The 15,935-nt window shown below is 34.0% G+C and overlaps 2 protein-coding genes across 2 annotated transcripts; both read right to left on the reverse strand.

Annotated features, from left to right (window-relative positions):
• Window positions 1-98: 98 nt before the first annotated feature.
• On the reverse strand, window positions 99-4,712 carry LOC120344191 (kelch-like protein 23). The gene is made up of 7 exons (XM_039413305.2): window positions 4,132-4,712; window positions 3,085-3,735; window positions 2,222-2,358; window positions 1,658-1,810; window positions 1,117-1,237; window positions 623-714; window positions 99-374 (listed from the first exon to the last, which is right to left on the reverse strand). The coding sequence occupies exons 1-7, from the start codon at window positions 4,440-4,442 to the stop codon at window positions 250-252; spliced, it is 1,590 nt and encodes a 529-aa protein (XP_039269239.2). The 5' UTR covers window positions 4,443-4,712; the 3' UTR covers window positions 99-249.
• A 361-nt stretch (window positions 4,713-5,073) lies between these two features.
• Window positions 5,074-12,828, reverse strand: LOC120344208 (nuclear receptor subfamily 2 group E member 1-like). Its single transcript, XM_039413324.2, has 9 exons — window positions 12,467-12,828; window positions 12,266-12,399; window positions 9,257-9,452; window positions 8,912-9,077; window positions 7,991-8,162; window positions 7,325-7,478; window positions 6,618-6,761; window positions 6,333-6,417; window positions 5,074-5,657 (listed from the first exon to the last, which is right to left on the reverse strand). The coding sequence occupies exons 1-9, from the start codon at window positions 12,498-12,500 to the stop codon at window positions 5,525-5,527; spliced, it is 1,218 nt and encodes a 405-aa protein (XP_039269258.2). The 5' UTR covers window positions 12,501-12,828; the 3' UTR covers window positions 5,074-5,524.
• Between the last annotated feature and the right edge of the window lie 3,107 nt (window positions 12,829-15,935).

Genomic DNA, 15,935 nt, shown 5'->3' on the forward strand with positions numbered 1-15,935 from the left:
TGTGACATATCAATTGAAGCTATTTGCTCCTTAGTTACTGCTTCCGCTAATTATTTCGAATAACCTGGGAAACATCATCGGGCCTAAACTATAACTGCTGAAATGCTCTTCTCGACTCCCCTAACTTTAATACCCTGTTTCAAATGTGCAAAAAATCTTATGTTTCAACAAAGTATAATATGTATGTGTAGGCATTTAAGGGGGATTGCATAAAATTGATCAATAAAAAAAATGTGTGAAGTTTTTATGCTATTTTTTGACGTCAAATACATGACAGAATCCAATAGAACGTGCGGGTCTTGGCATTCTTTGCTGAAGAGTTCGCCATTTGTTTTTCTCTGGGTCGTATTCTTCTATGGTATCATGATATTGTCCTGCAACAAAGTCAAGTAGTGAGAGTATGACTTCGAGTTTCTGAATTTTTGGTAATGTGAAATTAACTTAAGAATTACAAAGTTTTTCGTTTTTCAATAATTTTGGTCACAACGAAAACATCGAAACCCACATGTAGGCCTACTAGTATATATTTTCTCTTTTCAATGGTCACCAGGAACAAGCTAAACCGAACTTTCTGTTCGCATGTAAAATTGGATTATCATAATAAAATATCATCATTTCTTACCGGTTTTGTAATCGTATCCGCCAGCTGCGTAAATTCTTCCGTTGTACGAGATAACTGCAGCTTCCATTCGCCGACAAATCATGTCTGAAATCCTACCAAAACAATTATTGCGTCAAAACTTTTACCATTCAAGCTTTTTAACTTTCACCGAGGAACGCTACAGAGAAAAGTGAAAATATACCAGAGTGTTCATAAAGTCCCGTTACAATTTCCAAGTCATTTCTCGGTATATCTTGTTTGTTTTACTCCAATTACTTTTTATTATTACCAAGTTTTCATTTCTTGTGATACACAATGAGACCAACAAACGACATAGTGCATCGAGAAATCACTTTAAACAATTTAAAGTCTTCATACCGCGCTCACCCTGACACTGGTTCTTGATTGATATGGTGATTACCTATATAAATCAGTTAATTCGTACTGACGACCCTAACTGAGACTGGTGTGTATAAGCTAGCCGCTCGAGCCAACATCTAGGTTTCGTACTTTACCTTTTCCATTCATCTTTATCCACATCGTAAACATCGCATCTTTCGGTTTGACCTCCAAGAACATGAATCTTACCATCCAACATCAGACTTGAGAGTCCATATTCAGAATGCGGGTAGAAAACTAAACAAAAATAGAAAGTCGGGTGAACTTCACGCCAACTTTTCATGACGACGCCAATGTTTTTATATGGAACCAAACACACATAGTCATATATATGCATGTGGTACTAAAACGGCGAAATATCACTGCAGAGTGATTGCCGAGTATCGATAATTGCTTATACTACTAGCAACCAATGAAATATAATGATGCAAAATCGCTATTGAACAAAACTAGAATTTTATATGGAAAACGAAATAGTTATTATTAGCCTCGAGACGTCAATTTAAACATTTAGTTTGCACTGTAACATTATTAATCGTACTTTAGACTGAGCGCGAAACGGCGATTGAGCTTTACTTCAATTACCGTAGACAAAGAAGAACTGGGATGTATTATTAGAAGAACTAAAATAGTGATCAAGGGCAGCTCGAGATTTACCTGGTGAGTCATAACGCGTCAACAGCGTCCACTGATTTGCCGATATCGAATAATATTGGACAATATTAGTGGTTTGAACTTCCTTGTATCCATATTGCCCACAGAGTACATATATGCCGTACTCGTCGTTCGAAAAAGCTGCATTTCCAACACCTGCAATTGTTGAATTGTTTTCACTATATGTAATGTAACATGCAATTTTAGTTTCAAGTTCAAAGAAAATTTGTTGACGAATGGCGACTAAAAAAACTAGTTGCCGAAGGCACAAATTTATTTTAAAAAATGTAGGCCTATATCTTCAAAACCATTTATTTACGTAATTCAAAGTTATAGGTAATCGAAGGTGATCACGATCGCCAGTTGTTACAGTATTACATTTTAATTACATATTTATTACATTTCAAATTGAGACATGAACTCCGAAAAACCAAGAAGAACGTGGCACTGTATTTTATCATTTTTTTGTCGTGCGAGTATCGTCGCGTTGGAATAGGCAGGCATGTCGAAAAAAAAAGGATTCTCAATTCTTATCCGATCTTGACAAATAAAACAATAGAAGCTTACCTGTTAACATATCAGACATATCAACCCATTCATTGTAATGTGGATGATACCTTTCCAAACTGCTCAAAACAAAATTATCGTCGTATCCCCCACACACATATAAATATTCTCCAACAGAAGCAATACAGTGGTAAAATCTGCCAAAATTAGGCAAAATGGTTTGAGACAAAACTATCATATATACCATGTCTATACTGAATGAATCGGAGTGATTGTATAGTATACTAGTGATGAATCCTGACTCGTCCATTTATCAGACATATTTGTATTTGGGAGGTCGTAGAATAATCCATAATGTCAATTTGAACAAAGGAAAATCTGGCCAGGACTAGCTATGACTAATTCATGGATTTGTGTCATAACTGGATCCTTTTATCTACCTACGTTTTGCCAGAAAGGCTCAATCGCCATTATGTAGAATTTATACAGTCGTTTCCGACATAAATCCTTTCTTTTTGTGATATGATTCGATGTGATGAAAAACAGCTTACTTTTTCTTTGGCACTTGGCTTTCGTTCAAAACATTTCAACAGACTTTTGGATCTCTAATTCACAGGAGTTGAAATAAAGCCTATATTTGTCCAATCAAGCAATGGCCCTGATTGCACGGAGGTGATTTCTGCGTTGTTTTTAGTACTATTTATAATCTAGTTTGGATTCAGTTCTTTTATTCAACGCCATTGTGATTGTGTGCATCATTGTCATTATCACACGTTACTCTGTAGCTATCGACAATCGATATATATCGAGCTATATCAAACCTACCCGATTAAGTCGGATTTAGTAAGATTAGGACGTTCATTTTACGCATTGGCAATCGTCATTACGAAGGTGGGAAGAGTAAGAATGACTAGTCTACTTACCTAGCATGTCTCAAGTCTGATACTCTTTTCCACTCATCCAGTCTTGTGTTGTATTTCCATACTTGCGCTAGCGCTTTTGCTTTCTCGTCAAAGCCTCCTGTCACGTAGATAACAGTATCTAAAGCTGCAACTCTGCATTCCTCATTGTGAGGGCCTGGAAAGCACTGTCCCGCACTGAATGCACTTTTCAGTTCAGTCGAATGGTGTGCTCCATGATACGGAGTATCACCTTCTGATAGAAGTGCGTTTGCTTCTATGGAATCACATTCTCGGAAGTGTTCGTAAAAATACCCACCCAAAACGTAAAACGTGTGCACTTGGTGATATTTTTTAACATACTGGCACATACAAGATTTATTGGAGCATATTTCATTACAATGCGTTCCATTGGTGAACGGATTGTTTGTAATTCTCTCATCCACTATCCATTTTCTAACGGCCTCCAGTTCAATGCTAAATCTTGAAAATTGTTCCGCTAAACTGCAGACTTCGATGCAAGTATTCGTTTCCAATGTTTGGATAACGTATTTATCACATTCGATCGCTGCTTCTTCCAACCCGAGCATATCTGCTAATTCTATAAGTAACCATGCTGTTCGGAAATCCTTTATAAAAACCCGAGAGAAGTTGTCATCGTATTCCCTTTGTTTTCTGATATTAAATGTAATGGAAAATGTTAAAGGATGTGTTTTGTTTTCCTGATAGATATCTACAATATGGAAACTGTTACGTACGTTACTGCTAGATTATTGATAATATGTAACACAATCAAAGTTCTTTTTTACACTCAATGATACTGAAATACGTTGCTGAATAGATGTGAGTTAAGTTCGTTTTGTAAATAATATGCTCACATTCGCATAACTAGAACTCATTTAGCAGAGGTTTACAATCAATAGTCAGTCATAAACCTGGATGCCATCAGGTTGTGTTTTGAGTATTTCTATAATATTGACATAAAATCAACCTATACTAATGTAGCCTACATGATACATTATTGAGTACAGATGGAGTTCATAGTGCATTGGATATAGTATATATATTTACCTGTTTTGATACTTCTCATAAAATTCCAGCAGGTGTCTTAGGAGTTCTGCATCCACATAGTTCAAGCAAATATTTTTTTGCGTCGTCTCTCGGAAGTTTCCCAGTAAAAGAGCTCGAAAGTAATCGCTGAGACCGGAAAGTTTTTCGCGGTTCTGCCGAATTATGACATCATCTTCACATATTATATTAACTTCTTCCAAACTCGCTATATCCGCGGGTTCTATTTCAGATATAAAAGCTTCGATAGCCTGCGACCTGATTTCATCATTTGTATTTTTTCTTTTACCCTGCTGGCTCGCAATGACTTTCATTGCCGCTAAATTTTGCTATCGATGTTTTTGAACTAATTGTGGATGTAAAAACGTCACAATAACTTCATTACAAATGAGAATTTACTTTGAAAAACTCAGGTGGAGGTAAACTTGGCGATGAACTTTATATTTCTCCACACAATAATTCCTTTGAAATGCAAATTCATAATCACAAGTTTCTAAAAACAACCTCCCTCGAGGTATAATTTACTCGTCTGGTGTAGATTCAATTTGAATAAAATTACATGAATGAATCGACAATATTCAAACACCGTTAATGACAGCAACGTATCAAAACGGTTATGACCTTTATTAACACCAAAATCTACATTTGTAATCAACTGAAATTAACACCTCATGCTATCAGGTACTACGCAGATATATGATGAGTTTCGCAGGTTAGAAAGGTGTGTACGTGACACTACATGTTAGGTAAAATGTGTTTGTTATGCGTTTAGATTAAACAACTTTAGTCTGTTTTATGGAATATTAGAACCAACATATTTTTAAGATCATTTATTTTGATCCTTCACGTGCCAGCAAAAATTTTCAATCTGAGCTATTTTCAAATATTCTATTCCACACCTTACCACCCAATATTATAGTTACTGAAGGTCATATGGTTAGGTAAACTTTACTTAAATACTCAACATTTAATAAAAATTGATTCTCTGAATTTAAGCTATCTTTCCACTACTCAAAGAAAACCAAGCAACATATAAATATAATCCTCTCTTACATGACTCCAATAATGTATTTTGACATGACATGCCTATCAAACTCACTTCAACATGATTATCATTTACGTCTGGCATTCACCCTTCATGAGAATATGCAACGGCATGCGTTTAGACGCTCTGGGACCCATCACAGCGTATTTTACGTCATCGATAAAAACAGATAAGAGTCGCTACGTTCCATTATAGCGTCAATGTAATCTGATGATACTTTCCACAATCTACGATAACGTACAGACTAGAATTACTTGACAAAATTATAATTTGTGAACTAATTCACGACTCTTGTATCAACAAAATGAAAATGTTAGATTTTCAGCGAACCCCTGAAAGCTTGAAATTGAGTTAACTGTCCTTCAAAATGTCGGTTAAAATTTGGGCAACATTTGATATTCCGATTGTTTTTCTAAAAAACACTTTCTCTGCATCAATTGGATTCACGCTTTCGAGACTTCTTGATAAATTGCAAAGTAGTTCTCTGAAACGAAACAAAGTAATTTTTACATTATATATTCACACTTTCTAAATTAGATTGTATTGTATTATTATTTCCTTTTCATTAGAGACGATTGACCCATTACCTTTACCAGGGCTACTCAACTGGCGGACCGCGGTCCGAATCCGGACCTTTCGAGTATTGGATTTGGACCGCACCTAATTATTTATTTTGGATCATTAGCCCAACCTTTTGAATTTCCTATTATAAAATGACTTTCATAGTTTTGAATGTATACGAAAAGAACTATAACACCATAATAAACACTTTTAATTTGCTACTAATCATTAGTCGGTCGAGGAAGTGCTCGTTTAAGGATGCCGAAATATCATTTCTGGAAAGACCGGACCCAAATAATTTTGAAGTTTTTTTGCGGACCTCCGATAAAAATAGTTGAGTAGCCCTGACCTATACCATTACCTCGAATATCATCTTAGATTAATTGCTTGCCAGGCGTAAAATAATAATACATATTAATCGACTGGAAATTTCATTGATTTATTAGACTTGTGAGAAGCGATTGTTTGAATTCTCATATTTGCTCGGCGTTCAATCTGCTAAACCACTTTTTGGTATTTAATCCTGATTTATTGAGCTTGGCGGCTTTACGTGGATTGACATTTACAAACGAAATTAATAATATTTCATTATGTTTACCTTCTTCCGTAGAATGTTTCCTGTTTTGTAAATGTGGATGATCCGCAACATAGGCTCACATTTTTCTTTTTCTCCCGGAGAAATTCTGGTAGCAATAATAATATTTATTACTGGATGTTGGCCTACTTGAAAGCTTTATCAAATTTCAACTCATTTTAATTTATTCTCCAGGGCGGTTTACACGATTTAAAAATTTACTTTGTATACTGGTTTGCCAACAACTTCTTGTCAGTATACTGCATAGCCATCTTCAAAACCAAATTTTCAAAATATCTTTACTTTTACCTTTCGATCCCCGCAGTAAATATTCCCGAAGTTGATCAAATTCACTTTCAATTAATTTTGTTTTTGAGACTTCCGTCAGCACGCGATGAATGCGCAGCGACGCTTCGTGGATTGATTGAACCTCTAATCTGTAGTCTTTACAATCTGTCAGAAATACTAATTTTATGCTGATCATAAACGCTTCACTCTGAATTTTCAACTCACCTAAAAATCTATGTGGGAGAAATAAAGTCAATTGATATATAAATAAGACGAGTTAGATTTGAGTGTTATCTCGGCGATGTGGCTCCTCGTGCTAAGAGTTAAGAATACGCTCGCCATCGCACCTCTGATTACGCTGCTTGGGTTCGGGGAATAATTATATTGCTGGGACTCCTTGCCGCTGTATGGGGGTTCACGTAACCGCTGTTCGTTTACGGATTCCTCCACCATCAAGCCCACGCATCTGAAACAAATAACTGGCTAACTAATCCCCTATCTGACATGGACTGGTAACCGGACGATAGTTTATTGCTTAGGACTATATATTGTGTTCCATACTTTACGCGGACACTTAAAACGTTTGGTTTAATTATATAAGACTTATAACGCTGCACAAAAATATATTTCTATTAATATCCCGCTCGATATTTGGTTGTTTTTCCCAATTTAGAATTTCTACATGACATTTTGAATTTAACCAAAGGATAAAGATATGTGATGATTACCAGTATCCATATTTATCGGATTTGCCAGCTTTACAAACAAATCGGACGCGTTGAACATCGCCGCTCCAAGCACTTCCTGAAAATGAGTCATCGTGCAATTATGACCGAGCTCAAGCAACAGAATTGACGGCCATTTTATTTGATTGAATATAACCTGAAAATGGTAACATTTAACTTAACATTATTCAGTTAAACAATAACTTAAAAATTGATTGTTTTGACTACTGATGGCTCAAATTTTACAAGTTTGAAATTGATTCGCATGATAAAGATGTAAAGTGAACAAAATTTTTGCTCACTCCAATTTTTTTTTTAATCTTTCGTACAAAGACCCTGCTAATGCGAAAATGTAAAGATTTGAGAAAGACACCCCAGCCGCATTTCAAATTAACAAATAAGTAATTATTCAGTTAGGGATAGAAATGATTTGAAAATTATACGCAATCTTCATTCCCAACCATCATTCTAACTGTATAATTAATAATTTTTCGTTTTGAGGTGTAGCGGGTGTGTTTTTTTGGCGGGGCCTTCGTACAAGAGATCCCTTTTTATTTGAATATCAATAATATGACTTTCGTTTTTTTTTTTTTTGCGAGTTTTGACGTCTACATTTCAACAGCTTTCTTTTCCCAGCACCTACAAAATTGATAATTTCATAGTTTTTACCTCATTTTCTTTGTGAGATAACAGTGTCTTAATTGATTTAGCGGTAGAAAATAGGGCGCGAGCAGCCATTTCGCATAAGGATATGGATGACTGTTGTAGCAAAGTAAAAGATGCTTTAGTACTGTCATAACCACCAGTTTGCCGTTGAAATGGAATTAGAAAGAATCCTGGTCTGAAACATAAATATATATGTAAGCGCTGACCAAGATGAAATAAATTTAAACGCTCCTTAAAATATACGTACATCATATTATTACAGTACAATACAACTTCCAAGTACAAAGCATTATATATCGTAATATTTTTATATAAAATAAGAGTAGAAATTGCAAGAAAAGGACAAAATTCTATTTCGAATTGAAAAACATGAGGTTAGAAACTTGATGTTATTTAAAATTCGAGTTCAGCGTTGAAGAAAACTATTATTATTTTCTAAAAACAAATTTACTTTCACAGCTTATGAAATATTATCTTATGTATATTTTTGTATCGTTAATGGCAGAAATGCCAAAAAATTTTGTAGAGGTCAACTTGTCACTCTTGTAAACGATTAAAAAACGAAATATAAATTTGAATCCAATCACCAACATCGAGACAATTTGGCTTATCGAATCGCTGGTATAGTCGCACACAGTTAGCAGAAAGCAGTTAATTTATTTGTGGATGTAGCAATTATTTAGTTATATTGGTTTGGAAATATGAAAAGTCTGTGATACTAAATTTTTTTATTATATCCGATTTGTTATACGAAGCTATGTTGTTTTTTGCAAAATTTATATTTGTAGCGATATAAATTCGCTTATTATATTCATCCCGTAAATGTATCGCTATCCATGGAGTCGCAGAGGAAGACTTTTTTCTATTCAATAGCGTGCGTTATGCAATATAGAAGCCAATCAGATATATTGAAATTGAATGTACCTGGAAATGTCAGACTTAGCCCAACATTCATCAGACAATAACGTTAACGTGTCGTTGACATTTACTTTTTCATGTAAGTCACTTTGCAAAGATGAAGAACGGAGATAAAGAGATTCGGTCGTCAATTCTTCACGCAATTTTTCATTCCTGCCAATCTTAGGGTTATCTAATAAATAAAAACAGATTTAGCTTCAATTATAAAATAAAAAACTTGGATATTAATTCTTCGAAAAATGCGCAATTAATCAGAAAATTTCATCACGGCCGTGCGTATAACGCGTACCACGGTATCAGTAAACATACAAATATTTATTACTTGTGGGATAAAAAAGTCAGTCGACTTACGTCTGATAAAATCTGTGTCTTGGCAATAATAATATTCGTGATCTGTTGTTTTTCGCTTCATTTTTGACATCCTTGGTCCCCTCTCATTTTGAACTGCGTCCTTTCTCATTGAAACTCCGAGGCATCTTTGAAGACGACATGCACGGCATTGGTTCCTGTGGATTTTGTCTATTGCGCAACGACCTTTTTCCGGTCCCTTTATTTGTAAGAAAATAAGATGAATAAATCAAAATACCATTTATTAATATAATTTTCTGATCCTGGTCAGGTGGACATTAAAAATTGAGATATTGTGCGGAACCAGAAAAATAACAAAATTTTAACCTCGTTATTTTACGCCCCCAACTGACTTCATGTAATTAGGATATTGTTTGGCAAAAAAAGTATACCTATCATCTAGATTCGTTCATTATAATTCCTCTAATAACTACACTTGCATTCAATTTTTGACACTCACGGCTAAAGCAGAATAGAAAATAATAATAAAAAGGTTTAGAAGACTTCATCGTCAAGACGATCCTCACAACTAACATATTGTCATCGATAAAGATATTTATTATTATTCTGTGTTGCCATAGATTATAGAACTTATAGGAATCTTTCACTCCGTTTGTAACTAACGTTACTCTGATATGTATATAGATATTTCTTTGATATTTTACTTATAAGTCATTTTACAGTATATTTTCGTTGTATTAACGCAACGGAAATATCGGACAAAAAATTGAGTGAAGTTTTCAGATTTCCGCGCTGATTAACGCCAAAACGTGACAAATTCATAGTTTTCGGGTCGATTATTTGTTGTCGATATTATAATCACTTTTTAATTACATTTTGCTAAAAATACTACAGATGTATCTTTGATTTCAAAATCTCCATGATTGTTTTATTCTTTAAACGCGAATTGAAACTATTCAAATTGAATGATGTCGCATGTTCCAAACATATACCACATTCAATTCATTTCTGCTATCTTATCTTTTTTTTAAGTCTTTACAATGCAGAAGTCCTGAGTTCGTAATGGACCAATGCCAATATTTCTGGGATCAAAATTAGGGGATAATGTCGGAATAATTCTGTTACAATCATTTAGCGGACCCCCCCAATATATTGCATTGGTTACAAATTTATAAACGTTATATCCTAGGTGTAACACCACAAACGAAATGTTTGACTTCCCGAATGAAAAATATTTTCGATTGGCATTCTGAAATTTATCCATCCCATGTTTCCGATTCGATATACATAGATACCTGTTTTATCAAACAATCCGACAATGCTGATAGTGGTGTGTAGGTACGTTTATACCATATACAAGGAAATAAAACAAGGTCGACAAAATATGTAAACACTGCTCAAATTAAAGATCGCAATCGCTACTGGTTAGTTTTGTGGAGTGGCAACTTTTAAATTCATAAAATAGTCGAGGGAAACATTGCAGATATGAATATAGTATGAATTTTTAAATAAATTTTTAAATAAATTAAATAATAAATAAATCGGGGACCCTTTAAATAAATTGGGGATAACAGGTTAACCTTTGAACTCACTATTACCATACATAAATAAATAAAAAAAGTAACATCGTCATCAAATCTCTTTAAAGCAGGGTCGCAACGAAAAAATTTATTTTAAGAAATTAGATTTTACCAAAATTTTTTAAGATTTTCAGAGTTTGGCGGTTTGAATAAAATTGACATCGTTTTCGAGATATAAATCCTTGAAAAGCGCACCAATAAAAATCGACTAAGAATTTTGATAAATATATAAGAATAATTAAATCCATATTCTACATAATATAAAAATCCATCCTAGTATAGGTAAAAAACAAAAGTGTGTAAATCGTTTATTATTTAATATTTGAAATATTCTTCTATTCTCTGAACTTTAAACAAAAACATTCTGCATATATACTTCTTATGCAAATACACAGGCATCGTATGACAAGTATCATTATTGATTTGTATAAAATCATGCGCGATGGGGCTGGCAAAACTGAATGTCGAATTCTCAATACTCTTATTCTACCGGGCGTTGTTGCTATCAGGTTTTTTGTTAAACAGCGAAACAGCGATTGATCATATCACATACAAATATTTGCTCTAATGAAAATTATCAACCAAGATATATTCTTCATTTATTCAATTACACAGAAAAGTTATCAGATCACTCACTCAGACAGGTATCTAAAATATGTCATCCACGATTTGTTCCAGTTGTTCCACTCCCTACTTTGCATACTCGTACAAAAGCTACGAGACACATATTCAGTGCAAATTGTACATGTGGTACAAAGCGGGGTATAAGTGGTACAAGCGTGTTACTTGAGGAACTAGCGGGTAAACTGGACAAGTGGGACGCGGCATTTTGAGACACGTTTTCAGACGCGACACGCGTAGCCCGCTCTGTTGGATAAAGTTTAAAGCTTTCTCGGTTCAAATCAGTGAATGCTTTATAATGTTATATACAAAACTATATTATACAATATCGTTCCTTCTTCGTGCCTCTGCCAACTGCTAAATTTACCTTAAGTTAGTTATTTCAATGATTGCCATTCACTGAATTACACAGTCTAGAACAAAATGGCGGTTCATGCGAACACCGAAGTTTAATATAATATAGCGGGCGATTGCTGGAGAATTTCGGAAAATATACGCGGATGGTGATTTCTTCGAAATTCGTACAAATATCGCAAAAATGGCAATACTTATCAGGTAGTTCCTTTGATGATATTACAAAATCAGAGTAAAATGTAATATGCCACAAAAATGCCTTTTCTGGTTTTGTACACCAGAACTTACCAAGTAATTTTTACTTTCAACAATATCATAACTAAATAAGAACTTTTTTTCTAAAGGTGTTTTCTAATTTTGACTCTGATAAATTATCTTATGCAATACTTTCAATGGTGAATTAGACATTTAACAAAATTCTTATCTATACATAACATGACCGATCTTGGGGTCTATAAATATCCAAGGTGAAATATTCCCTAGTCACAAAACGAACCTTGCATTCATAATTTCTGTTCTTTCTTATGCTCCTTTTAAAAAATCCGCTACATCCATCACATGCATATATTCCATAATGTTTACCAGAACTCCTGTCTCCGCATACTTCACAAAGAATATCCAGAATTCTACCTAAATTTATAATCCAAATTAATTTCCTTAATTTCGACACTAAACAGAATTCCTCTCCCTAACTTACCTGCAACTATCGATTTGTGACGTGATTCTTCCATAGATTATTACTCCAGCTTCTCACGCACCACTGTTTTTCGTTTATATGGCATGCGTCGTCGGCAATAATGCTTTCGGCTATTATTGTATATTTGTTATTGCATGATATGCTCAGGATACAGCATGTTCGCAAATGGAAGGTAAAATCGGTTGAGATGTTGGTTATAAGTTGCTATACTAGTCGAAAAAAAATCAAAATCCACTCAGCAACCATCGCCTTAATTGAATCCATTTCGTTCGGATTAGGGTAAGTTCACATATTTATTGAGCAAAACAAGTTGGAAATCTTTCTCTCGGGTTTACGTCATAATCCAACGATAATCTGGTATTCAACAAGCATTTTAGTCATTATATTTGTAACAAATTACATACTTTCATCGATTTTAAACAAGTTTACTTATTTTCTAACTGCCATGCAAGATTAGCATAAAAATATTGGATCATATACATACATGTTTGTACAAAAGCTTTAATCTGTAATAAGTTACATAAACATAATAAATTAATATATATATTATATGATGTGCGGTAATCGAGATAGAAATCAATGCTTAGTTCTTACGAACTCAGCTCTGATCTAAACAACAAATAATGCTGGTAGAAAATTTGGGCTCAACGAAAAAAATAGTCCCGCTCTGTGATGATCTGTATTCAGTTGTATATCGTGCCTGTAAAACAATAAATGACATTTTCGCTAATGATTTTGCAGCTCAGAGGATCAAAAAGCACCAAGCTACAAAGGCTTGCGATACATCGCGATTGAATCAACCCCAAAAACATTTATTATTATATATGTATATCTGTTACGATAGTTCTCACTGTATGAACACTTTCATGTGTGGAAATGGATGCCATACAGCAGCAATTCGTCCAACATTGAATAATGTTTCGGGCACAGTATTTTCCAATTGTAACTTATATTCAAAATTTGCATTTCGAAATACCGACAACGGGTTTATGTGACTGTAGGTTACGCTGGTTTTTATTCCCGTGAATAAAGACTTTATTAGTTTTGTAATTACACCACAATCTTTTACCAATTCTGCCTTTGGTGCCCAGCAGCTACGGCATTTGGTAAAACTCATTGCAAAGTTTAATTATGAATTGGACAACGTATTTGACACGTAACGAACTTTATCAGATTTTCAATCAAAGTTTGAGGTCATGTCAATGATCATAATCTGCTGTTTAGCCGAATAAACATTTTGACGAGGTATTATCAAATTGTCGTCAGACATCATTCATTTGAATATAAATGCCACGTAGGATAATGAGCCATTGGTTTAAAATAATAGCACAAAATAGTAAATATTCCGAGTTGGGTTCAGTCGGTGTCCGATGAAAAGTTAAAGTTGATAATCGTTCATAAATGGATACCTCAACATGAAACGTAATCTTGCGTGAATTTGGATACATCCAGGTCTCCCGTTAAACAATATTTGCATCCGAGTCAACAAATCCCCGGATATCTGGATGACCATATATGTATCAACACATCTTATTTTAAGTCACTTTAAAAAATGTTTGTCCAGATATACTCAATACACGCAAAAAAAAAATTATTCTGAAAAATATTTCGTTAACAAATTGTTTTTCGCAAAAAATCGCGAATGATAAAGATACTATTCGATACCTCTACTCTACCATTATCTATTTACAGCAATAGTATGTTTAGTTGGTATAGTATTTTCTGGAGTAAATCATGTAATCATGTAATAATCAGGCATGGCTAAACCCGTAATATTATTTGGCCCTGGTAACTTTGTCACTATCACAATTTGTTGCTAACAAAACCGTGAAGCAATCGCTATCGTTCGCTTAAATCGTCGAGGCCACAACAAACATGGAGTGATTTGTATTAGTTTTAACGCTCTCATGAACACGTATATCAGTAACAAGATTCAAAGAAATCCTATTAATGATTTTTAATCCCTTAACGAGTTAACGATCATGCTAATTTATGTGATACCACCGAAGAAAGCACAACGCAGAACAACGAATAAAGAAACATCACGAAAATCAAACTTTTATGACCCGCATGCTGACATGAAACAAAATATCAACCCGTGTGGGTTGTATGACTGGTCCCTCGAATACCGATGGAAAGATAACAAAACAACATATTTTTATCTATTTCTGCTATTCTGTATATGAATCAGCAATTTATCGCAGTGTTGGTTATTTTTCCACAGCGATTTTTAATAAAAAATAATGAAAATAAAGTGTTCAAGACAGTCAACTACTAAACACATAACAAACGATCTTGTATTTCAAAATGTTGCGGTTTCGTGGAAATTATAAGCATGAGAGTCAATAGCTGACAAATGTAAAACCAAATATATAAACAATTTAAAATGTCGGCGGAATAAATCTAGCTTATTTATGGAATAATATAAAATCGAAAACAACAAGAAATGTGGAGCGTCACTTATATTGATATGCCTGTCAGAAAATAGGCTTTTTCGGATTAAACAATATTTGGTCTTGAAATTACTGTTAATACGAAGCACGTATCAAAATCGACCATTACCGATACATTTAAAATGTTAGGGGGCACGATTTGACATGACACAAAATACAATAAATATAAGAAAGGAACTTTTTGAAGGAAGGCAGCCTGCTTTAAATAAGATATGTATATCTGCCTGTCATGCTGAAAGAGACGTTTATCAGCTTTTTCCATTTGAAATTTAAATCGAAAAATCGCAATTATAGTTGATTAAACAATAAATTGATACCCGACATCCATCTCTGTGATATTTAAAAATATTTTGAGTTAAAATACACAAGTCTAGATGGCAATTTTTTTTTTCGTTTCAATATTTAATAATATAATCAAAAATTGTCTTTTGAAAGCAAAATCAATAATACAATCCCAAAACTATAAATGCACCCTTTGTCCATAAAAATTCGAAGAAAATTGCTCTACCTGTGTGAGGTGCAGAGAGATTTCTAATGTTGAAAAAGGGTTCAATACTGCTATATATAATTGAAATTCACATTGAACATTTTGTAGCCTATATCTTTATCTTTTATCTTGTCGTTTTTTAATTATACATAAGATTTAGCATGCGTCATTAATCAGGCGCAAAGACGTCATTTAAATATTCAGATACGCTGGTCCAAAATTGACCTTTGACTTGTTATAATCACTTTTAAGAAAATGTATTTTTATTCAAATTTTTGCTTCAAGCGAAGCATCCAAAAGTAATCTATTTTAGGGTACATTTGTGTGCTAATTTTGTATCATTGAAATAAGTATTCAGTTTATTTGAAAATCAAAAGCAACCTATGACGCTATAAATGTCTACCTGACATTTACCAATGCTCATTTAAGCCTATTCATTGCGACTTTAGGTTCGTTAGTATCAAACAACCGGTTTATCGCAGCGGGCTTACTGACTTTGACGTGCGTCAGCACGTGCTGCGACATTGTA

This window comes from Styela clava, chromosome 5 (genome assembly GCF_964204865.1).
Source record: "Styela clava chromosome 5, kaStyClav1.hap1.2, whole genome shotgun sequence".
NCBI classification, from domain to species: domain Eukaryota; kingdom Metazoa; phylum Chordata; class Ascidiacea; order Stolidobranchia; family Styelidae; genus Styela; species Styela clava.